This window comes from Sprattus sprattus, assembly GCF_963457725.1.
Source record: "Sprattus sprattus genome assembly, chromosome: 8".
Classification (NCBI taxonomy): domain Eukaryota; kingdom Metazoa; phylum Chordata; class Actinopteri; order Clupeiformes; family Clupeidae; genus Sprattus; species Sprattus sprattus.
In genome coordinates, this window is record NC_137927.1 from 1,180,738 (window position 1) to 1,207,825 (window position 27,088).

A 27,088-nucleotide genomic window follows, 5' to 3' on the forward strand; every position below is an offset into this window, starting at 1 on the left:
TCAGTATAAGCCACACCCTCTTAGATTGTTGGCAATGATGATGTCTGTCACAGCTTCGAACACCACCTGGACGTTACCTGTGTCTGTGGCACAGGTCAGGTGGCAGTAGATCTCTTTGTTAGGTGATCGGTTCTTTCCCTCAAACTGACCCTGGATATAGGCCGCCGCATCATCATATGAGTTAGACCCTGAGAGAGACAAATGAAAACAGAAACTCTTGATGATAAATCAGTGTTGACATGTAGAGATCAAGTCCATAAACCAGTGTGGAACATGAGGGTTGCCCCGGGTCACATATCAGAAGGTGACACATCACGTAGCACAAGCAAAGTATTATTTAACAACGCTGACCATTATTTTTTGTTACCCGGATGTTGTCAAGTCCATAAATCTGCTTATGACACAGTTGCCACACTTACATTATGTTACACATAATCATTAGTATTACACATTTTTATCCCTACAACAGACACAGATACTAGCCTACTTTCCACCACTCCCTTATTGTGTTCATGTGTCTAGGTGTCTTTGGGAGGGGATGAGTGTTTATTGTGTTCATGTGGCAAAGGTGTCTTTGAAAGAGGATGAGTGTTTATTGTGTTCATGTGGCTAGGTGTCTTTGGGAGGGGATGAGTGTTTATTGTGTTCATGTGGCTAGGTGTCTTTGAGAGGGTGAGTGCTACCTGTGTACTCAGTGTTTATTGTGTGAATGTGGCTAGGTGTCTTTGGGAGGGGATGAGTGCTACCTGTGTACTCAGGAAAGCAGATGGAGAGCGGTGCTTTCGGGATCTTCTCAGCAAAGAGATCCTTCTTGTTGAGGAAGAGGATTATGGAGGTATCAACGAAAAACTTGTTATTACAGATGGAGTCAAACAACGTGAGCGACTCGTGCATTCGGTTCTAGAAAAGGAAGATAAAAAATGTGAGAGAGACAGATGGAAGTTAAAGAGATGAGTGATGGTTACAGCACTGATGTTTGTATGTGTATTTGTGAAGGATATTTATGTATTCATGATTTTCCATTACTATCATGTCACATGAGGCAGTCATGCAGAGCAAAAGTGCCTCCAGATCGGAAATCTTCTGTGGGTTGGAGAGTTGTGTTTTGTTTTGATGCGCAGTATCAGATTTGTGCAGTATCTGAGTTGATGTAGATTCTTCACTTACCGTAGTCTCATCCTCATGCAGCACCTGGTCATACCCACTCATGGCCACACAGAAGATGATGGCAGTAACGTCCTCAAAGCAATGGATCCACTTCTTACGCTCTGAACGTTGGCCCCCAACATCAAACAACCTGGCAAACAAGGCAAAATTAATCTAGAAAGATTTTGCACTCTGCATCATACATCACCATATGTAGTGTTACATTATATAATACTATAAATTACATATTACTATGTGCTACTTGTCATAAAAATATATTTTGTATTTGCACTCTTTTCTTGTTTTTGGACATTGTAGTGAATACTACTCTTGGATAACATTCAGTCATCCGTGAATATTTTGTCAGTATGCATAGCCTTCCACTTATTTTCATTAAGCAAACAAATTTTGCTCACCGAAAATTGAGATTCTTAAATGTGAAGTGTGTCTCCACAATACCAGTAGTCTTCACACGAGTACGTAGAATATCCTGTTCTGTTGGCAGGTATTCAGGGGAGCCAATCCGCTGTAAGCTGTCCAGGTAACTGCAACATGCACAAAAAGGGATTAAGTCGGCAAATTGTTCACGTGATTTTGGCATATCAGTCCCATTTTCTCTTTGTTCACAGAACACACATCAGCTGGCTACCCTTATAAACCTAGAGAATGTAAGAGTATTTCAAATTCATCCACAGAATATTTGCAATTTAAAATGGCTCTTACATTGTAAGAAGTCAGATTCATGAGAATTCAACACATTGTGAATGTGTTGTGTTTGAGAATTCTGATGGAAAAACCTCCATACACAAACCATTGTTATGTGCATACACATGGTCTTATGACAATTTGCACACAAACATTGATAAATGTGGCCCTTCGTCAGGTTTTGAATTAAAGTTGGTCCTGGGATCCCACAGAAATGCTCTGGGACCACACCTATAAGAGAAAGAAATACACCTTGGGCTTGTTAAAAATGTTAAAATGATGCTGTAAAAAAACATAAAATCAAATGGCCATCACTAAAACCGCAAGGAACTTGGGTGTGAGCGATGACAATCTTAAGTACTGTGGCAAGAGACCTGGGTGTGATCAATGACAATCTTCAGTTCTCTGGCAAGAAACTTGGGTGTGATCAATAACAATCTTCAGTTCTGTGGCAAGAGACTTGGGTGTGATCAATGACAATCTTCAGTTCTGTGGCTTCCGTCTTGAGGTCTTCTTGGTTCCCCCTCTATAGAATCAGGAAGAGATCTCACAGCCACTCGATCTGCACCGGCCTATTTCAGTTGTGTGATTCAGCTTTACTCCCCCTCTTGAAGACTTTGCTCTCCTGATGAACATTGGTTGCCTTTGCCTTCCCTCCACAGCGCAACATCGCAAGTTTGTGTTCAAATGCACAAGGAGTTCCTTTTGGATGAGTAAATAAGTAAGTAAGTAGGTAGATTACTTTATTGATCTCCAAAGAGAAATTGCAACCCTGCTAGGATCTTGTGAGAATTTTCCGCAGGAATTTTCATAAAATGGTGGTTAAAATGAGTTGCTGTAATGCAGAAATTCCAGAAATATTAATAATAACAGAAAATTGCAACCCGCAGGAAATTCTGGAATTTGGGAAATCACAATTTCCTGGACTTGAGTAACAAAATAACACTGTATTTTACAAATATACTGTATATATAGACACACAAACTAATAAATTACACATAATGAAAAAAAAGTTAAAGATGGCTGGTTGTGCAAATATAATGTACAATATGCATTTCACATTGCCACTCAGAGGATAAGTCTCCTCTCCCAGCACAGAGGTGAGGCATTCCATATTGCTATCACAGTGGGCAGGAATGACTGTGGTGGCCCTTATTACAGCAGAGCTGAAGGAGCTTCCAACTGAAAACAATCTGCTGTGTAACCAGTAGGTCGTGCAGGAGATGTGAAGTGTTGTCCATTATGTTGAGCAGCTTCTGTATAATCGTTATCTCAACAACCAACTCTAGGGGCTTCAGACTAACCAACTCTAGGGGCTTCAGACTAACCACTCTTGGGGCTTCAGACTAACCAACTCTTAGGGCTTCAGACTAACCACTCTTGGGGCTTCAGACTAACCAACTCTTAGGCCTTCAGACTAACCACTCTTGGGGCTTCAGACTAACCAACTCTAGGGGCTTCAGACTAACCAACTCTTAGGGCTTCAGAGCAGTCTGTGGCACAGAGCCAGCCCTCATTTCTTAGTGTCACTGGCTCTGATGCTGCTGCCCCAACAGAAAATTCCACTTCTCTCGCAATATTATAGGCTGTATTATGTCAAAGGCACTGGAGAAATCTAAGAACATGACCCTCACAGTACTGACAGCTTTGTCCAGGTGAGAATGGGCTTGCTGAAGCAGGCAGATCATGGCATTCCACGACTCCAACTTCTGGGCTGTGGTCAAACTGCAGTGGTCACCAGAGGTCTGAGATGAACCAAAACCGCTCTCTCCAGGACTTTCAAGATGGGAGATGTTAAGGCAACCCGCCTATAGTTCAAGATTGAGTACAGTAGTTCAAACGCATACATTTACAGTTTTTAGTGTGGTACATCTACGGTGCCCTCCACAAATATTGGCACCCCTAGTGAATATGAGCTAAACAGGTTATCAAAAAATACGTCTTTGCTGTTAATCCTCTTGGTTTTTCACTCAAAATATTCACAAAAATCTTACCTTTTCATTCAAGTAAAATTATTAAAAGAAAAAAAAACATTGACATTAAATACATATTTTTCCCCAAAACATGTGTGCCACAATTATTGGCACCCCTTAATGTAATGTTTTGTGCAGCCTCCATTTGCCAAGATAATAGCTCTGAGTCTTCTCCTATAATGCGTGATGAGGTTAGTGAACACATGGCACAGGATCTGAGACCATACCTACATGCAGTATCTCTTCAGATCCTTCAGAATCTGAGGTCAACGTTTGTAGACTTGGCTTACAGCTCATCCCACAGATTTTCTATGGGGTTTAGGTCAGGGGACTGTGATGACCATCGCAAAACCTTCATTCTGTGGTTGGTGAACCATTTTTGTGTTGATTTTGAGGTGTGCCTAGGATCATTGTCCTGGTGGAAGGTCCAACCACAGCCCATTTTAAGGCTTACTGGAGGGGACTGTTAGGTTTTCATTTAATATCTGCTGGTATTTGATGGAGTCCATGATACCATGTATCCTAACAAGATGTCCAGGGCCTTTGGAAGAAAAACAGCCCCACAACATCAAAGATCTGCCACCATACTTCACATTGGGTAGTGGGTGCTTTTCTATATGTCTATGCCAAACCCACCTTTGATTTTTGTTGCCAAAAAGCTTTTTTTTGGTCTCATCTGACCATATAACTCGGTCCCATTGAAAGTCTGACTTACATTTGGCAAACTGTAGGCGCTTTATTTGTTGTTGATTGACAGCAGAGGCTTTCTTCTGGCAACCCTCCAAAACAACTTGTGGTGAGGTAGGTGGCGTCTGATGGTAGTTTTGGAGACTTTCTGACCCCAAGACTCAACTAACCTCTACAATTCTCCAGCTGTGATCCTTGGAGATTATTTTGCCAGTAAAACCATCCCCCTCATGGTGCGTGGGGTCAATGTACAGACACGTCCTCTTCCAGGCTGATTCTTAACATCTCCTGTCGCTTTAAACTTTTTAATTATTTACATGATAGTGGAAATGGGTATTTAGAGATTTAGAGATTTTCTTGTGTCCATTTCTTGATTTGTGCAGCTCAACAACTTTTTGTCGCACATCGTCATTGTGTTATTTGTGTCTTTCTCATAGTGATGAATGACTAATGGAATTTGACCTTTGTCACCTCATATTTGTACGCCAGTGGAACTGGAAGTCATGGCTGACCTCATAAGAGTTCCTTATCAAACAGGTGAACTTAAAAATGTAAAATATGACTGGATATATACTTCAGTTAAATTTTAATTAAAGATTTTTCTAGGGGTGCCAATAATTGTGGTACACATGTTTTGGGGAAAAATATCTATTTAATGTCAACAGTTTATTTTTATTTTTTTCAATAATTTTACTTCAATGAAAAGGTAAGATTTTTGTGAATATTTTGAGTGAAAAACCAAGAGGATTAACAGCAAAGACATATGTTTTTATATAGCCTGTTTAGCTCGTATTCACTAGGGGTGCTGTCATGAGCGAAAAGTTCCGGGCTAGCCAGAAGTTCCGGATGACGCAACAGAGACCGATCAGCTGTTTCTCAAAGAATCTTGGCGTCGTTGCTATGATGGTTGCTATGAGTTCACGGTTCACATATGCGAGTCGCGAGAAGCTGTCATTTACCTCAGGAACACCTCAGGAACACACAAGCTGACAGCGACAGAGACAGCGACAGCATTACTTCAATTACATATTTACACGTATTTCTAATCGTTTAAAAATTGTAAAATTGGTATAAAATGGTATCATTTGAAGATATTTTATTTTATCTTGTAGGTACTAAGGACAGATACAAGCCAGGGACGGAAGAGTCCGGCAAAAGAGCTATAAGGAAGGCTGCAAAAGCCTACTGTGTCCAAGGTAGGTCAGCAATTAGCTGCTTGTGCCAAAAATAATCGTTCGCCTTAAGCCAACTTGATTGATAGCTTTAATTTTTACATAAAATACCGACGTGGTTCTTAAAGGTTGTTATGAACAGAAAGCTTAATTGTTATAACTTCGGGAAGATCCAGAGCAGAGATGGTTAAAGCTAGCTGTCTTTGAACATTGTTTAGCACTACTTCAATTACTCTTAATATGCATTTTGAACTGCTCTGCTAATAAGAAAACATCACGAACGAAGTATATAAAAACACCAGCAGTTATATGTAATTGCTATGTATACAGTCTGTATTACAAGTTAAGAAGGCATGTAGCAATTCCACACCTCTAGTTATCAGTAGCAGCTAGCTAAATTTACCTCAGAGTGCCAAGAGTAGAGTTCAGGTTACTGATAGAGCTCAAGCTCAGTGCTAGCAAAGTGTTTGAAATGCTACCGGACTATTTGGTCGACGACAACAGCCAGCAAGCTTGGCTTTTTACAGAAATTATGTTATGAAGTAGTTTTGACAGTGAAGGGACTGGTTATTTGATGTTCATAGTTTATAAGGATATGCCATAGTCAATAATTCCATCTTATTTATACCTAGTATAAGTATTACTTTTTAGATGCGTCCGGCATCTCTATAAGAGGGTATGTCTGTCCGTCTGTCGGTCGGTCGGTCGGTCTGTCTGAAACGCATTCTTTCAATTGTAATTCCCTCCTGTGTCCAAAAGGTGGCAGAGTTGAGTTGACGCATCTTGTTGTCCGCTCGGACTTGTTAGCATGCAAAGCATACCTAGGTAAGGACTCTCTGGTTTGACATGGTGGGAAGGTGTGAGATTGCTCTCACCCTTCCCCCCAGGTTGAGACAAAAGGGCCTATTTGAATATCATGGTAACACCCCTTAATATTAGTGTATATAGCTCACTCTCTCACAAGGAGTAGGCAGATAATCTTGAGGCGAAGCTCTGGGGAGTGGAGCTCAGGCTCTGTCTCACAATGGTAGGCCACCATTGTTCAAGAATACCGTAAATCCCCCAATTGTGGCCGGGGCTTGTATTTACTTAGGCTGCACAGCGCACCGGCCTTTATTTAGGGCAGGCTTGTATTAGGGGCAGGCCTTTATTTCTTACTTATCTTCTGTTATAGAATTGTATTGTTTAAATAATGGGCATAATTGCAGTAGGCTAATATGATTAATTGCATATGCGTTCAACACTGCCTGCACATCGCGTAGCGCTTTATGTGCGGTGTCAACGTAAACATAAACATCGGAGTTAACGTCTCTACTGTCAGTCACGGAGGAAATATTTCCAAAGCCTTGATTTTAATCATATTTCTAGACACTCTAATATGCTTACCGCGGACTGAAAAGAGCTGGTTTGATATCCAGCCTAACTTTCTTTCTACATCCACCTGCTAGTCGTAGCCTGTTGCATTCGTCTCGGGTCAGTCAAATTTCTTTGCTGCTTTTTCTCCAGAATGTTCTTCAGCAATCAGCATACACCATCTCTTTGAATTTAATATCAAAGTTACGTAAGTCTACTACTGCTTTATGATCCCTTCTGGAAAAAGTAACCTAGCCAACTAAAACGTTACAGATAAACAACAGTAGGCTATACGATACGTGCATTTAGGCTAAACCATAACAAATTGCCAGAGGCGCCTTCATGAACAATAACAAATTCGCCTTGTCGTCCTACGTGGGGAAATGTCTTTTTTTATTTCAAACAGCCCATGAAATTAGCCAACAATATTATATAATATAATATTAAACATGAGGAGAACATGTATTTCTGAAATGCATTCAATTAAATTATGATGTCTACTTTGAGCCGACGGACTGATGCTGGTAGGCTACAGTAATATAGGCTTCTTTATTTTACCCCCGGCTTGTATTCGGGGCCCGGCCTTTATTTGTCCGTATGGACCACGACCCTGGCTACTATCTGGAGCCCGGCTTCTAATTGAATCCCGGCCTTTATTTGAGGATTTACGGTAAACCTGGGTCATGACTGACAAATCCATGATTGTGTCTTCCAATATATAGTAGAAAATGAATTACTATCAGATGGAGGTTCGGACCGAGAGATAATCTCTTGGATATTGCTGAGATTTCAGCTCTGGTGTAAGAGTCCTACAACACCCTGGGTTTTTGCACAACACTTGGTAAGTAATTAATTTGCTTACCTAACCTTGGGAATAATATGATAGCAAGGTCCTGTATAAAGACAGAAGAGCTTGGGTCTCAGTAAGACTCAAGGGGGTAGTTAATGCCAATCGCTGCCGGAGCTGATGGTTTGGCATGACTACAAAAGACTTGCAATCAGTGCTCACGGTGTTAGGTCACAAGGGGTTATAAGTGTTGTGATCAAAAACGGGTGTTGTGAAAACAGGAAAAACAGCATTATTTAAAATGTTTGTAGTTAGAAATGATTCTAAGTTAATTTGTACATTGTTACATTAAATTGTGGAAACTCAGTTCTTGGATTTGACCAGTCATGTTTCAAGACATAAGATTCTCTAAATCCAGATTTCACAATGCTTTTGATAAGGTCAGATTTAAGACTGCTAGATTTTAGACTGTGTAACTATTCACAAAATAGTTACACATAGCTTTCACACATTCCACTTAATTCACACGTCAGGTCCAGCCTTGGCTGTGACCCTGAATGGCCCATCAGGATGAACTGACCACACCCAAGCCACAAGACTAAGCATTTTTCTTATGCCTACACATAATTGATTTAACCCAAGTTAAAATCATTGTATGTAGTGTTAAAATTACGAACAATTGCAAGCATATCCCTGAGTAATTGTTTTAATGCAACAGAAGTGCTGTAATATCAAAAGGGGGAGGAGATGAGGCTTAGCTTCAAAGCAATATACAGTGCCACTTGAAAGTATGTGAACCCCTTGAGCAGTTAAGAGTTTTCTGTTGTTTTACCATGATTTTTTTTTATTATTTTCATCACCAATTTTCCATAGATGAAATGTCAGGTTTATGTTTATCATTTGCATGTACTTGTTTAGAGGGAATTGTTTGAGTAGCCAAAAAACTACATGAATCATGGAATTACTGTATTCGCAAAAGTAAGTGAACCCCCAGCTGAATTGGTAAAGTCAAGCAGGTAACAGATTTGGTGAAACATATTTGGGTGCTTAATTAGTCAATTCAGCAAACCAATCAACTGAGACATCCTTAGGAAAAGGGTTGGGCAACACAGATTAAAAGAGAGAGGAAACCAAGCAAACTACTGTAGTGCCAAGGTGTACCCACACAGATCCACCATGCCGAGAGGAAATGAGATATCCGAGAACATCAGGAAGAAGGTACTGACAGCCCATCAGTCTTGGGAAAGCTATAAGACCATCTCCAAAAGATTCCAGCTCAATCCATCCATCCAAGACAAATAATTTAGAAATGGAGGGCATTCAACATGACCGCATCTCTGCCTAGAAGTGGACGCCCAACAAGACCATCACCAATAGTCAGGGAGCCAAAGTCACAAAAATGGGTTGAACCTGACATGGTCTGCCATACTTTTTCTTTTAGTTTTTTCTGTTAATTTTGACCCTAAGAACCAATAATTGGAGGGTCTGCTCTGCCGGAAATATTGCGGGAAAAAAACAAGCAAACTACTGTAGTGCCAAGGTGTACCCACACAGATCAACAATGCCGAGAGGAAACGAGATATCCGAGAACATCAGGAAGAAGGTACTGACAGCCCATCAGTCTTGGGAAAGCTATAACACCATCTCGATCCATCCATCCAAGACAAATAATTTAGAAATGGAGGGTTATTTGATGTTCATAGTTTATAAGGATATGCCATAGTCAATAATTCCATCTTATTTATACCTAGTATAAGTATTACTTTTTAGCATACAAAGCATACCTAGGTAAGGACTCTCTGGTTTGACATGGTGGGAAGGTGTGAGATTGCTTTCACCCTTCCCCCCAGGTTGAGACAAAAGGGCCTTGTGACGGGGCACCTGAGTGACCCGCCACTGCAGCCTGCAGGCTGCTGCCGTACAGGACTGGGTGCAGTTGTTTTGGCGTGTGTGTGTTGCTTGTTCGTATACGTGTACAGTTTACATGTTCCGTTAACAACGTCTTTCTGTTTAAATAACCACACAATTTCAATGTCTTGTCAAATGTTCCGTTTATTTAGTTTAAAATCATACCTCATATTCTTATATCTCAAAGCGTTTGTCTTACTGTTGTTTAAGTCTTGTCTTGTCTTGCGTGCGTCTGTTTGATAAGTGAACATGGCGCGATTAAGAGTCAGCTCAAACTCTTAATAACATCCGGGTTAACCCAAGGTATATTTTGAATTGTCAATGGCTGTTTATCATGTGTGGCAATGTCGTCAACTAACCTAAACTACGTTGGTGTAGTCTATTTCCCAGCTGTTTGGGACCGTATTTATTTAAGTATGGCTGTTATGAGCCACAGGTGTTGGTGCCTGGGCCGATGACACCTGCCGTTCATTAATTGGCATGAGCCAATTGGAGGTGGTGTCTAGGCTACTTAAACTTGCCTTTTTTCTTTGTTCTGGAGAGTGGCCTGTTTAATAAGATGTAAGTCTTAGGTGCTCTCAATGGACTAGGTAACATGGTCCTTTTTCTTGCTTTTCTTTTGTTTCATGAGAGTGATCGTGTTTAATAAGGCCTATGCCTTACGAGCTCTCATCAGACCATCTAATGTGGTCATTTTTATAGTCGACTATTTATTGTGTATAATTGTATTGAGGCTCTGCCTATTGCTATGTCTTTTGGAAGTGTATTATTTATATTGATTTATTATTGTCAGTGTTTTTACTGCCTTGTGCCTTATTTGGGTGAAATAAAAACCCATCTTTTGAACATCTTCTCCCTCCTGAGTCCTCCTATGAGTGTAACATCTAAGCTCTAAGCGCGAAGGCTATCCCGACCTTTTACAGGCCTATTTGAATATCATGGTAACACCCCTTAATATATAGTATATAGTATATAGCTCACTCTCTCACAAGGAGTAGGCCGATAATCTTGAGGCGAAGCTCTGGGGAGTGTAGCTCAGGCTCTGTCTCACAATGGTAGGCCACCATTGTTCAAGAATAAAACTGGATCATGACTGACAAATCCATGACTGTGTCTTCCTCTTCCAATATATAGTAGAAAATGAATTACTATCAACAGACAGTAGGACATTGATGGCGATTTATGGACACTTTGGGAAACAATTTGTTTTCATTCACAGGTGATACGTTATACCACCAAGGCGATGGGTCCTATCTGAGGAAAGTCGTGAGGTCTGAAGAGGAGAAGGTAAGAGTTATTTACGAAGATGAATGCTGCTTCGTGGATAGTGATCACTAAGTGGCACCTGTATCATGTATACATTCTCGTTTGTAATAAACCAGACTAGCTGAAGTGATAGAACGAACTAAACGTGTTTTCTAGTTGATCTCTTTGACTGTTCCTGTGAATGGTTACATATAGTTAAAACAGAGGCAGCATAACAGTTCGTCTGAAAGCATACACCCTCGAGATGTCTTTTAACATGAGTTAAAGCCCTAGACCTATATCAGTCATACACTTGATTTACTTGATTTATCATACACTTGAGTCATACACTTGATTTACTTGATTTATAGTCTTGGACGAAAAAGTGAAAGGAGGGTGTGACTTCTCGCAACACATCTTTAAAGGTTACCCCCTCAAGATGTTTTAATAGATGCTAGAGGGTGTATGCAGTTTTCCTTCCATGACACAGGCCAAAATGTACTATTTGTTCCTTTTGAATGGGAGGGCTGAAAAAATGGAATTGACAAAAACAAACATCTGCCATGATTTTTTAAGACTCTCATCCTCGAAGAGGCACACGCAGGCCACTTTGGGCGAGCGCGCATGGAGGCCAAGATCAGGCAGCGCTTTCATTGGCAGAACATCAGGGAAGATGTGGCCAACTGGGTAAAAAAAATGTTTAAATAGTTTTATGTGTCAATCATACATACAGTATAGGGGGAATTAGGGTGGTGTTGCTAAAATATTGAGTGATGCATTTTTAGATTTTCTGTTTTTCATAAAAAAAACAAAAACAAAAACAAAAAAAAACCTCTCTATGGCCTGTACCTTGACGTTGGTGAGAGGGCTTTATATTAAAACAGGCCTTAGAAACAACATGCCACATCCATGTATCTGAGTGCACATCTACTGTTTTTGTGATCGAGCCTTGTCATCAGTGGCGGTTCTACAGGTTAATACGCCCCGGGCGAGGCCCCCTCTGAGCGCCCCCCCCCCCCCCCAATTGCACAATTGCACAAATCCTTTACAGAGAAGTTTAAATAATCAATGGGAATAAACATGCCCTTACTGCCTACATGCTAAATATCTGTCATTAAACGCTATATTAACTTATTTCAGGGAGGAACAATTAGCTGCTTGGTTACTGCCTAGAATTCTATGCATGCCACACTTCAACTTATTCCTGGAAAACTATACTTTGTCACGAAGGCAAATGGCAAATGTTCCGTCTTTGAAACTGCCTACAGAAGATATGAACATTCCGTTGGCTAATTACACGGTCCAACGTCAATGATGAACCTAAAACTGAACGTGTAACAGTTTTGTTGCAAAGCACAGTCTTATCGCGAAATTAGATCTCGTGTTTGTTGAGTTAAAACCGATTTGTTGTTGTATAATCATAGGGAGCAGAATGGCAGGCTAACAAATGTAAGAGTTATAGCCTACCACCAATTAACATTAGCCTTTCATCACTTCATGGATACCGTCATCAAACAGAGAGAGCATAGTGGCATACCTTTATGTTTTGCTCGTTTCTCCTCTTCTTCTTTTCTTTTTTTTTTTCGAAATTTGGCACCTGACGGATTTTTGCCTTTTCCTATCCATCTCTGTGCTTATTTTGCACTCGACAATCAACACATTCTCCATCCCCCAACACCGTCACTACAGAAGTTAAGACTAAACCAATTCACCTCGACCTTGGTGACACATTACCTATTTGTATAAGCCATTTCACACAATTCAGAAAAACAAAAAACGTGCAGGAATTATAGGCCTGTAATTATACTATTATGAATGTGCGTTTTTTGCAAGAAAGTCGAGGTGTGATTGACTTGCGCCCACTAATTGTATTATAGTATTGCTCCCCCGTCCCCCGACTTGTCTGTTCCACTTGGGAGTCCCAGAGGTTAACTTTTCCCCCGCGCTCCCTCCCCTTGCCCGTTTTCACACATATGGCACCTTCTTAGCAAGCAGGGGCGCAAGCAGGAGCGCCTGCAGCCGCAGGGGGCGCCAATTTGCCAATTCCCCACACAGTGATATGATAGATAGTAGAAAACCACTTTGCGGCCCAGATTATTATTTATTTATTTACTTGGTCGTGCCGCCCTCCACGTGACTTGAAAAAGTGCCGCCCCGGGCCACCGCCCGGGTGGCCCGTGCCTAAAACCGCCACTGCTTGTCATCAGGCCTTCTCTGTTACTTGCTACCTTTCTCTGTGTCCCTTAGCGGTTCCAGGTGTGATCGTGGGCAGGACTGTCACTTAACAGCTGATCGACTACACCAGCGCGAAGGAGCTGCCCCTGTGACCTGAGTCCCATTTCATGACTCTGGAACATTCGACATGCACACAGCACATTCCACACATTACAACTACTGATCACTTTGTGATCAACTTTAATTGTTAAATAAATCTATCATTTTGTGATTGCATTGCAAAAGACTCTGCCGTCCTATTACCTTTACGGTAACAGCGATAATGAAATTGTGGGTTGTTTGGGGAAAAACATTATTAAATATGTATTACCATCAAGTGCTGGTTAAGTGTTGCTTACCTATGTATGCTAAAGAGTTTTCAATTGGTAAAACACATTTGAGTTAAATTATGTTCTCAAATAAAGGTTAGCTTATTTATGGAGCAAGATGGCTGGCTAGGTGGGAGAATGGACGTTAACTTTTAATTGGGTAAATGTATTATGATATTTACTACCGTGTAAATTAATTTCTGCACATATATAAAATATTCTGTTCCTGTATCTTTTGCAATTGCATAATCAATGAAACATTGGGTGGTGTGAAATAGTTGCAACGAGTTTTCCAAACTCTTTCAGAGAAGTAGATTAGACGTTCTGAAAAGACGGGAGAAGTTTTCCATCTGCTCAATAAAAAGTGTCTGTTCATTGGTGTGAAAGATCATGACAACTGATAAACCGTGTTTAAACCGAATCTATTCTATACGGTAGGCATTTTCTACATCAGAGTTTAAAATAAAACATGTCTCGTCATTCAAAGTGAAACTGAATTGTCGCCCTATAATGTCCTGTCAGTCTATATTTTGTTGTACGGTGCCGGGACATAAAAATAAAAGTTCAAGAACAACTGCGATAGCTTTGAGTTCACAGCCAAACTAGTCTTTAAAGGAGGAGTCCTTGATCCAAATTAAGTTTGAGACGTCCAAAGCGAGCTTTAAATAAACAGAATCGGTGATATTAAGTTATTTGATACGTATTTATCGCCGTAATTCCCTAGTAATGTTCGTTGTGACATGAAGATTCTATATCATTCACGTGAAAAAGCAAAACAGCTGATCGGAACGTCTGATGCGTCATCCGGAACTTCTCGCTAGCCGGATAAACAGCTGATCGGTCTCTGTTGCGTCATCCGGAACTTCTGGCTAGCCCGGAACTTTTCGCTCATGACAGTGCCAATATTTGTGGAGGGCACTGTATATACAGGTGCATCTCAATAAATTAGAATATCATCGAAAAGTTGATTTATTTCAGTAATTCTATTCAAAAAGTGAAACTCATATATTATATAGATTGTTTGCACACAGACTGATCTATTTAAAGTGTTTATTTCTTTTAATTTTCATTATTATAACTGCCAGCTAATGAAAACCCAAAATTCAGTATCTCAGAAAATTAGAATACTGTGAAAAAGTTCCATATTGATGACCAATGGTGTCACACTCTAATCAGCTAATTAACTCAAAACAACGGCAAAGGCTTCCTGAGCCTTTAAATGGTCTCTCAGTCTAGTTCAGTAGGCTACACAATCATGGGGAAGACTGCTGACTTGACAGTTGTCCAGAAGACGATCATTGACACCCTGCACAAGAAGGGTAAGACACAAAAGGTCATTGCTAAAGAAGCATGCTGTTCACAGAGTGCTGTATCCAAGCACATTAATGGGAAGTTGAATGGAAGGAAACAATTTGGTAGAAAAAGGTGCACAAGCAACAGGGATAACGACATCTTTGAGAGGATTGTGAAACAAAGCCCATTCAAGGGAGATTCACAAGGAGTGGACTGCAGCTGGAGTCAGTGCTTCAAGAGCCTACACGCACAGACGTATCCAGAACATGGACTTCAACTGTCGCATTCCTGTGTCAAGCCACTCTTGAACCAGAGACAACGTCAGAGGCGTCTCACCTGGGCTAAGGACAAAAAGGACTGCACTGTTGCTCAGTGGTCCAAAGTTCTCTTTTCAGATGAAAGTCAATTTTGCATTTAATTTAGAAATCAAGGTCCCGGAGTCTGGAGGAAGAGAGGAGAGGAACAGAATCCAAGTTGCTTGATGTCCAGTGTAAAGTGTCCACAGTCAGTGATGGTTTGGGGTGCCATGTCATCTGCTGGTGTTAGTCCACTGTGTGGTCCAAGGTCAGCGCGGCCATCTACCAGAAAGTTCTAGAGCACATTGTGCTTCTCTCTGCTGACCAGCTTTATGGAGATGCAGATTTCATTTTCCATCAGGACTTGGCACCTGCACACACTTCCAAAGGTACCAGTACCTGGTTTAAGGACCATGGTATCCCTGTGCTTGATTGGCCAGCAAACTCGCCTGACCTAAAACCCATAGAGATTCTATAGGGTATTGTGAAAAGGAAGATGCGGGACAACAGACCCAAACACACAGAAGAGCTGAAGGCCACTATCAGAGCAACCTGGTCTTCCATAACACCTCAGCAGTGCCACAGACTGATTGCCTTCATGCCACGCCGCATTACTGCAGCAATTCATGCAAAAGGAGCCCCAACCAAGTATTGAGTGCTGTACATGTTCATACTTTTCAGTAGTCCAACATTTCTGTGTTAAAAATCCTTTTTTCTATCGGTCGTCAGTAATATTCTAATTTTCTGAGATACTGAATTTTGGGTTTTCACAAGCTGTCAGTTATAATGATCAAATTTAAAAGAAATAATCACTTGAAATATATCAGTCTGTGTGAAATGAATCTATATAATATATGAGTTTCACTTTTTGAATAGAATTACTGAAATAAATCAACTTTTTGATGATATTCTAATATATTGAGATGCACCTGTAGTACATTGAAGTTTACAATTTTATGATTTATAAAAGCAGAGGTTCTGCAAATGATACTAAACACATGAAACCAGAAACATGAATGACTTGTGGTACAATAGAGCAAGGCAGGCTATGGCAAAACGTAAAATAATATCTTTAACTCCAGAGGGTTATCATTCCCATATCTGATCTCTGTGGTTACTGTTAGTGATCTTCTATGACTGCTGAGGAATAAAACTTCTCATTCTCTTGCAGAAGTGCATCTCTAGCTTTGGCTGGGGTACCCAGATGTTGTAAACGGACTGTGTATCAAGCCTTGCAATGTGAGGTCTGTGCAGTGAAAGAGATTTGAATGTAACTGAGATGCCTGAGTATACTAAAGTGGAAGAGTGCATGGGGGTTTCCTTACTACTGAGCTGAGTCATTTAGCTGAAACTCATTTGCTCGACTGAAGCATGCCTGAGTTCCAGCATCGCTCCAAAGGCGGATCGTCGCTCCCAGCAACTCAGCAGAGAATGGCTCTGTGTCCTCCATACGAGTCACCACATCTAAGACCATCTTGCTATCACTCTGTAAGAAATACACACATAGACACACGTACACAGCTCAGTAAGTTACATATCACACATACACCCATAGACACATATACACAGCTTAGTTAGTTCCATATCACCCATAGACACACAAACACAGCTCAGTAAGTTACATATCACACATACACCCATAGACACATATACACAGCTTAGTTAGTTCCATATCATCCATAGACACACATACACAGCTCAGTAAGTTCCATATCACCCATACAACTGGTGTCCATATTTATAGTGTAGATCACTGCAATGCACTACATGCTTCCTTCTTTCACCTAATTATCATTGGGGGCCAAGCAGTGAAGCTGCACTGTCACCCTGAGTGTTTCCACCTTTTATTATTATTATTTGAGGACCAAGCATCAAAGCTGTGTAGGCAGGCATTATGTTTCTATTAGTGCTGTCAATCAATCCATAACCTTAATTAATTGCAAAGTTTGCTGTGATGAATCGCAATTAGTAGCTTTTTAGACTTCTTAACACTGAAGCTTGTAACAAAAGATATTAAAATGTAAAATCAACACGAAAGAAGTGTATTAAAATTAAAATACTATTGTTAAATAGCATCTTTTGAACTTTGAACTAGAAATTTCCAATAAAACCATCAAGGCCATCAAAATTGACTGGCAGCTTAAAAGGCGTATATGTTTTATGTGTAGCACATAACGTGTCAAGGCACAGGATTGAGATGAAGATCTGAAGAAGCAGAAAAAAGGAGTGACAGACATTTGGGGAGGGAGATACCTTGGAGGGAGCTAGCAACTAGATCAGTCAGTCGGTATTCAGAATGTGTCGTGCAACAGCATTTTTAAAGGCTACAATATTTCTAGTTCATTAGCTAGTAGGATAAGTTGTTCAAGAAAACTGGGCTTTTTTAACTGTGTTGGTTGACAAGCATTTTTACTTTCGTGAGCAACTAGGGCATGTTGAAAGTGGGACAGGGTGGCCTGTCAGTTAAAGCAAGAAGATAAATAACAAGACTCATAGGATAACAATTGATGAGGACAACAACAACAATAATAATAATGATATATAATTCCAAAATATATTACAGCTGGCAAAGTTAAACCTTCTTCTACTTTGTGACTGACTTGTGGACTTGTAGTGTAATAAGGATCACTACAGTCATTCCCCAATAGCATTATGAGTTGCAATGCACAATGCAATTGTTTCTTTTTTTGTATCTAGTAGTATTGTAGTTTGTACTTTTGTGATTTTGTGTAGGCTATATGTGTTTTGTGATAATTGCTGCTCTAACACATCGATCGATCTATCTATCTGAGTATCTAGAATGTTTGGGTAAATGGCGCCAGAACTGCAGATGAAAATATAATAACATAACAATATAACAACCTCTAGCGCCACCGTGTGGCCTTATTTTCAAATATAGATTGCCAGCCCGACATGGACATCAATATGTCGTTTTTATAGTAAGCATTTTAACACAATGAATGGGTTTTCACAAAATAAAATACAAAATTCGTATTCATCTGTCTTTTGTAACTACCAGTTGAGTTACAACTAGTGCTGTCAGTTTAACACGTTATTAACGGCGTTAATGCAAGCCCAGTTTAACGCCGTAATTTTTTTTAACGCGCGATTAACGCGTTGTTAAAAAAAAAACTTCTTTTTGCTCTCCCAAACTGTGTAGTAGGCTAACGATACGTTTGAGTGAATGGTGAGCGCGATACGGCGAAATGGATGATAAAAAGCTTCTGAATAGAACGTTTACCTTTAAAAGTTGTGTTGTGCAAAAAAAGTGAGCTTCACTGTTGTCTGAAAATGTCAACAGGCAGCTGGCTGAAAGCACAGAAGTAGTAGGCTTACCTTTTATTGGTAACCTAACTGTTATGGTTCATTGTTTTTGAAATAAGAGGCCTGACTTCTTTGTTCACAACAAACTTGAAAAAAATCAAATATTAAGCCATGGTTTAACTGCACTATAGGCTGAGTCCTTGTTTATCTGAAATGTGCATTTTATAATTTTATTTTGTACCGCATTAAAAAAAAAAAAATATTGAAGGGACATTTAGAATAGATAAAAATTTGCGATTAATACATTTACGATTAATCGCGATTCATTTTGAGTTAACTATGACAAAAATGTGATTAATCGCGATTAAATATTGTAATCATTTGACAGCACTAGTTACAACAGAAACATACATATGTTGTAATTGATATGATATTGAATAAACTTCCACAGGTGTTATTATCTATGCCACTCATCAAACATTTTACAGTTAAGGACAAATGACATCTTTGTACTTACGGCACGCTCCTTGTCAGCATACTCGATGTTGAGCGTCTCCATGGCACGCAGTATAGTCGCCAGACTTTGAAGTGTGTTGCTGTAGACGACTGACTGGAACTGTTTGACATCATCACCAGTGAATCCATCTTCATGGATGATCCTACACACATCAAAATAGATACAATACATTCATTTTGTTCCCAAATACTTTATTAACATTAGCATTGGCTCAAAATGTTTCACAGACCCCATTGCTATCTGCACCCTAGAGTAGCCTACGGCAGAATAATAATGTCTGAACTCATCCGTGAAAATAGGCATGTTGTTTAATTGAACTGAATAAAAACATATTGTTATGATTAATCCTTGACTTTTTTTCTGCACTGCAGTTTTACAGAAATAAAAATGTTCTGCACTATAATTAATTGTGGTTGTAGCCCATACTTGAAATGATAGTTCAAGCATTGGCAGTTCAAATCAAATGTATTTACTAAATACAGTTACAAATACTATCATTATTCAGCAGGTTATATTTGGCTCAAAATTGTTGTCCTGCCAAATGAATTCTGCCAGAATCCAGTCCTAAGGTATGACAGGAACAGCAATGGATTGCTATTACACTTTAGTAACCTGCTGTTGCCAGTGGTAAAGATGTTTAATACATGTTTCTAAGGTGTTTTTCTGGGATAATGTTGTATGTGAACTTGAACCCTAGGCTAGACGAGAACCAAATCAAACCATAAGGACAATGTTGAATACACAGGCATACACAAGGGTTGAGTGGTCAGAGGATGCATGGGCAGGGCATTCCCTCCACATTACATTACCATGAGGGTCCATGTGTTCACTCACTCACTCACTCACTCCATATTACATTACATTACCATGACGGCCAATGTGTTCATTCACTCATTCACTCATTCACTCACTCACTTACTCTCTCACTCCATATTATATTACATTACCATGACGGCCAATGTGTTCACTCACTCACTCACTCACTCACTCTATATTACATCATATTACCATGAGGGCCCATGTGTTCACTCACTCACTCACTCACTCACTCACTCACATTACATTACCATGAGGGCCCATGTGTTCACTCACTCACTCACTCACTCACTCACATTACATTACCATGAGGGTCCATGTGTTTACTCACTCACTCACTCACTCACTCACTCACTCCACATTACATTACCATGAGGGTCCATGTGTTCACTCACTCAGTCACTCACTCACTCACTCACTCCACATTACATTACCATGAGGGTCCATGTGTTTACTCACTCACTCACTCACTCACTCACTCCACATTACATTACCATGACGGCCAATGTGTTCACTCACTCACTCACTCACTCACTCACTCACTCTATATTACATCATATTACCATGAGGACCCATGTGTTCACTCACTCACTCACTCACTCACTCACTCACTCACTCACATTACATTACCATGAGGGCCCATGTGTTCACTCACTCACTCACTCACTCACTCACTCACATTACATTACCATGAGGGTCCATGTGTTTACTCACTCACTCACTCACTCACTCACTCACTCCACATTACATTACCATGAGGGCCCATGTGTTCACTCACTCACTCACTCACTCCACATTACATTACCATGAGGGTCCATGTGTTTACTCACTCACTCACTCACTCACTCCACATTACATTACCATGAGGGCCCATGTGTTCACTCACTCACTCACTCACTCCACATTACATTACCATGAGGGCCCATGTGTTCACTCTCTCACTCAATCCACATAACATTACCATGAGGGCCGATGTGTATACTCACTCACTCACTCACTCACTCACTCACTCACTCACTCACATAACATTACCATGAGGGCCATGTGTTCACTCACTCAATCCACTTCACATTACATTACCATAAGGGTCCATCTCCACCAAAGAACCAGAGAGTACTCAAATAACATTGCACACTTGTCAGTCCAAGGCCGGGCCAAGAAGAAGCAAAGATATTTAATAGTCATAAAGAAAAAGATGAATGTTCCTTCAACTGCCACCCGAAGAATACAAAAAACCTGTAATAAGTGAAGTGCTAACTCTACCAGTACCAGCCTTGAGCATTGTGTTTTAATCAGATATAGACATTTAAATGTGTTTAAGAATCGTTTATACTCATCAGTAAGATTTCCCTGTTGAAAAATGTATCCGGATCTAAACTGGCATTTGTAAATACAAAAACGTTTATAGTGAACTTACTTATACCATGTTCTATTATAGTGTACTTACTTTGACCGCAGTACGCTTGCATATCAATTTAAGACGTTCGCTGTGAATTTTAAATGAACTGGCCCATTGTGACAGAGTGTACCGGTTATCACTTAAGTCTATGTGTTTATTGAATGCCTTATAAGCTCCACTTACGTTAGTGTATCTCTCTACCGTCATGGTGTGTGCTATGTCTGTTGTTTAGTTTGTCTCCATTTTACTTTTTCAATTTTACTTTTTCTTTGGGCGCCTAAGGTGACTTTGTTCCTTCGTTACCGGTTCCGCATACTTTAGCTTCTTCCTCTCAAAGGCTTTCTCAATCATATCTTCAAAATGAATAGTTAAATCAATAAAGTAGACAACGTGCTCACACTACAACATCATGTCTGGTCTCACAGCAGGCACAGCAATACCCTGTGGAACCTGAGGTTTTTCTCGGACATCGGCCAGCAATCTCCAATACTGATGTTCTCCCCATCTGCCCCCGTTTGTACATACCTGGTGTTCACCTTTCATGTCCCTGTCATTAACCGGAGAAGCATTAGGTGTAAGGGTGTAGCGACCCTGGGTCAGGCTAGTTTCACACCCAGACAGAAAACGTTTTAATGAACACAACTTGCAGCTTCCATCTGCACCCACCCACTGACTGAGGCTCTGCCGAGATGGGAGGAGATCATAAGTGGCTCCAACAATAGATTCAATGCGGTTAGTGTCCATGGCTGAAAGTTCACGGCACACTATAGCAGTATAGATTCAATGCGGTTAGTGTCTATAGCTGAAAGTTCACGCCACACCACACCAGTTCATCCATTGCTCTAACTTTGCCTGAGAAGTCACTGTTGCTCGTCTGTTTTCCTCTTTGTGCTGGCGAACATGATGTCCAAACTGATGTAACTGATGGCAAAATGTTTAAATCATTGCATTAATAGTAATAAGAGAAGAAGTTATTATAGAGGTGTACTGAATACATCCAGTATGTATACAGCAGTACCATACTGTTCACTAGATAGTAATACTCAACATGTGGGGGAGCAGTTTTTGTGAATTCAATAGGCCCTAATGCAACAGACGTGCACTGCAGGTTCTTACACAACATCAAAGGACATCCCGTAAAGCTTTTTGATTGCTAGATTACTTTTTGATCGCTAGAGCACATTTATTTAGTGATTTCATAACGTGTGCACAGACCTAAGCGGCTTCCAGGGCAGACCTTTGCGTCATTTCGGTGTGCCAGATCCAAAAGATGGAGGTCTGTCTGAGTTCAGTAATTAAGCTTGAATTAGTAGCACCAGCCAAATAAAACTGTCTTTGTGTAAAGTACAACTTCAGCTGTTGCAATAGTGTTGTGTACCTATAGTAATAATTCAATGGGACCATGATGTAGAAGGCCAGAGACATAGAAAGCCTGCTCAGATGCTCAGTATATATTTCCTGTAAGTTGTCTCATAGACATTTCTATCCTGGTCAGATGCTCAGTATATATTTCCTGTAAGATGTCTCATAGTCATATCTATCCTGGTCAGATGCTCAGTATATATTTCCTGTAAGTTGTCTCATAGTCATATCTATCCTGGTCTGATGCTCAGTATATTTCCTGTAAGTTGTCTCATAGGCATATCTATCCTGGTCAGATGCTCAGTATATATTTCCTGTTAGATGTCTCATAGTAATTTCTATCCTGGTCAGATGCTCAGTATATATTTCCTGTTAGTTGTCTCATAGTCATATCTATCCTGGGCCGGCTCTGACAATGGTGTAGCCCTAACCAAGAGAGAACCAATGCATGAAAATATTGATTGGCTATAGCTCAGCAGTAAAACAGAAAGGCGACACAGATGCACATTGTATAGCTGTTTTGCGGTTGCAGACTATAGCATTCTAACTCTAAACTAGACGTTAATTGTCCTTGGTAAAAGTTTGGGCCCAAAAAAAATCAAAAAATAGGGCCCAGTTTGAAAATTCCCTTTATTGGCAGTGCTAAACACAAGCAGGTGGTAAACGGCAATAACGATCAGCCTCGAAACCAGAGATTAAAAAACGTTTTATGTTTATTGCCAGACAATTTTGACAAAACCCGTATTGGGGATCTCAAGGCTGAACTCTTCAAAAAGAATGATGAAAGATTAACGGAACTGACAAAGGCAAGGTGAAATTCTATACCCCCCTCATTTCTGTAAGAGGCAGGCGATTGTGTCGTAGAATTGGGCGAAGCGAATGACAAAAATTGGGGGAAGTTTAATCCTATGCAAACGAGGAGTGAATTTCGCCAGCTAATCAGATTGTTTGGTGTTGTCTCTGACGGTTTGGAAGTTGCAGGACTATGGCATTGTTCATTTATTTGATTTGCTAAGAAGAAAAGCTTGTAGGGCCTTGTAAGGGTTAGGGTTGTTGTACCCGTTACCTTTACCAATGATTTAAACATAGAGAAATATTGCCGTTATGTATGCGTTATTATGCTATGATTTTACTGGTCTGGCCCACTTGAGATCAAAGTGGGCAGTATGTGGCCCCTTAACTAAAATGAGTTTGACACCCCTGCTCTAGATGTTAAAAGCACTACAACTGCATATATTGTATACACTGGGTGTACCCCCCTTAAGGTCACTATTCTCCTGTTCTGGTTCTTAATTCAAAAAGAATGAATAAATGACTGAGTGGAGGAGACTGCGTACAAAATATATAATTTTAATTCATTAGCGATTGAGATAGGTGGAATACCTACACAAGGCAGGCAGTAGAAGTGAGAAGTGATATATTTATGTAACTGGTAGTGGCTGCAGGCTATTCACTAATAAACAAATAATAAAGAAACAGAAGTACAGCCCCGTTCAGGGCAGACATTAAGGGCGAGAGTGAGTATAGGTCAGCCACACCTAAAGCCCACCCAAGAGGTAAGACTAATAGGAATTATACTAAGTGGCCACTAGAGCACTAAAGAGTCACACCAGAAAGCACCTAATATGAAGTATCTCAATCTTAATGCCACGTCACTACATGTCAACCCTAAGCCAGGTCACAATGGCTATTCACTACACATCAAACCACAACCCACCTTCTACTGCCCCTAGTGGAGGGCGACATAAACAAATAAGGGCCTAAGGATTCCCTTCTAATAGCCCCAGCTAAGGCTGACCCACACAATGTTGAAAAAAATGCATTACCTTCTTGCCTGTTAGAGACGACATTTCTCCAAGATCCTACTGACGTTACACTTCAACAAACAGGTATGTTTGTAAAAATTACATCACAGCAGCAACACACACATTTAAACCAGTCAGAGCAGACTGTTGGTTAAGCGAAAAATAATTATATTTTGTATTGATAATAACAAGTATAGAACAGTTGACCTTGAGGGTAGCCTACCTATACAGCGTGTAGCCTACTGGGAAATGAGTGTGTACGAAGTAGCCTACTGATATAGTAAATCAGAAATGAATTCATAACTATTGTAATATTTGTATATTGCAATAATAAGTTATGGCCGTCACAAAATCCCATGGCACACCTGGACTGGCCTCACGTCACAGCAGTGGCCTATGCTGTTGCTAGGGGCAACCCCTCCCACCCGCCACACACGTGCAGTTTTATATCATTTAATAGATCATCGATAATGTCCTGATCAAATGAAGCACAGATATGAAAAAACATTTTCCAAATATGCATTGTTCTGACTTTAAAGCCTTTTTGGTTTGGGTCAGGAATTCTCAAACCTCTGCAGGTGCATATGCTTGTTACCTGAGTGCAATGAACTGTCGTCATATTAATATTTTTTAGTTTGTTTTTTTAAATAAGAGATGAACATCTGTTTAAAGTGTATTGCAATAGCAGTGTTGCAAGGCTGAGGTTATGTTAATGAAACCGAAGTGAGGAGAAAAGCCTTTGAAAAGGCTGTCAACACTATTGAAAGACTGCAAAACTGATCAAACTACGACACTATCAATACATCTGGACTCTTATGCACATGTGGATGTCTGCTACAGTTAATTGTTGAGATGCTGACATTGTCAAATTATAACTTTAAGGTTTCACAGCCAGGCTGAAGACACAGGTGTCCGTGATTTGTTGGTCCAACTGACATCCACGTCTCTTGCATTTTGTGAGTGAACCACCATGTCATTAACATAAATACATCCTATTGACATATACTAACAGTTTTCTGACTGAGCTAGTTATGTAGCCTACCTGTTACTTTGAAGGCTGTCTTCTGTAATGCAGCATGAAAACATTGAAGTGCCTGCTGCCTACTAAACAGCATTAAAGGTAGAGTCTGCAATTCTGGTTGTTGATATTTGAGCTTAACAGCCAATAAAAAGACACCCTCCTTTCCATGCTCCTGAAAGCATGCATTGATTAGCTTGAATAGTGTATGGCTCAGTCTGGGCCACTCGTCTCCCGACTGTGTACAAACACCAAATTGACAGACAGAGGACTGTGAGGAGCAACCCACTGAATTTGATCAGTATTCACCAGTTCAAACTGGACCAGAGAGAAGAATGGGCCATGTAAATTTCACTGAGAATGCGGTAGGACAAATCGGTTGTATTGTAAACAATGTGACCTTGCAACACTGATTCTTCATATCTGTAAACTCCATTAAAACTCAGTTCAGCCATGGAGTGTGGACACACCTACTCCTGGTTACCTGCACAAATTACTTCACACTCAAATAATTTGAACTACAGCAAAGCCACCCAAGGGAGAAATCTATTTTGGTTATCCAAAGCTACAAAGTAGATTTTACAACTACTTTGTAAAAAAATAGATCGATGATTGATAATGTGTATGTGATATGCAATTATAATAAAATGTAATTAAAAAAAAATGTCACGCCAGCTGAGTTACTACTAACAGTTCATTCATTGGAAAGTACAAGCTTTGGTTTTGTATACAATGTCCATCAGTTAGACACTTCCCTTCCAGAAACTAGAGTTCAGGTGGGGGTATTGCACCCAGCAGGATTACTTAGGTAACCAGTTAAATGGAGATTTTGTCAGAGTCATGTATTTGCTTAAGTATGGCCATGGTGATTCTTACTCAGGCTGAGATTAAGGAGGTAGTCAATTAGAGTAGAGAAGCTATGGTCAAATTAAAAAATCAATTAGAGTAGAGAAGGGTGGTCAAATAAAAAATCATTATTTTCCGTTTATGGCCTCAAAACCATAGTTTGTTTTTTAATACTTCATGACACAAAAAGTGGCAAAAAATGTATTACTTGAACCACTATGCAAATTTAATTGGAGTTGAACTCTTTGCAACTATATTCTTTTTCTGCACTTCTTGTCCGCCCTGTCGGGATTTATTTTCTGTGCTGTAGTGTGCATTTAAAAGGTTGTGTACACTTACTAGCAGTTCAGGTTGTGCAAACATGAATATGTAGTAAATCTGTATGTATAGTATATGTGCAATGAGTACATTACAGCCTGCTTATAGTCCAGCTGCAGATTAGGCTCTAAAAGCTCCCCATTAAGATTAATGCGGGATCCTTGTACATGCAGATACACTGAGACATCCATTTTACAGAGAATTATTGCTATCAGTACCAGCCGTGTGAAAAGCATTTTAGACTACAAAACAGCGCTATTTACCACTCTCAAACACCCCCAGGTACCACATCCCAATCACTCTCAAACCGTCCCAGGTACCACATCCCAATGACTTAATATTGTAATATTATAGACACTTACTTCATCTGTTTGACAATGGTGCTTTTGCCGGATTCGCCGCCGCCTATGAAAAAAAGAGTCATCAGTGTGGTAGTGATGAAGTGGGGTGCAGTCACACATTGGTGCCCAGAAACACACATTCACATAAACAGGTCCTTCCATCCTCTCTCCCTCACCCAGCAGTAGTAACTTGACCTCTCTAGCCGCATTGAGTCCGTCCTCCTTTAAGTTTTTCTCTATTGCTTTACTTCGGTCAAGAGCAGCACGCTCCTCTGCACTTAGCGTACAACCCAT

General features: G+C 40.2%; 1 protein-coding gene across 1 annotated transcript; it reads right to left on the reverse strand.

Moving 5' to 3' along the window:
- gnao1b (guanine nucleotide binding protein (G protein), alpha activating activity polypeptide O, b) lies at positions 1 to 27,088 on the reverse strand (the record flags this gene model as incomplete). The annotated part of the gene is made up of 8 exons (XM_080844040.1): positions 1 to 188; positions 747 to 900; positions 1,168 to 1,297; positions 1,563 to 1,691; positions 16,434 to 16,594; positions 18,890 to 19,031; positions 26,816 to 26,858; positions 26,971 to 27,088. The coding sequence occupies 8 exons, from the start codon at positions 27,086 to 27,088 to the stop codon at positions 1 to 3; spliced, it is 1,065 nt and encodes a 354-aa protein (XP_080700166.1).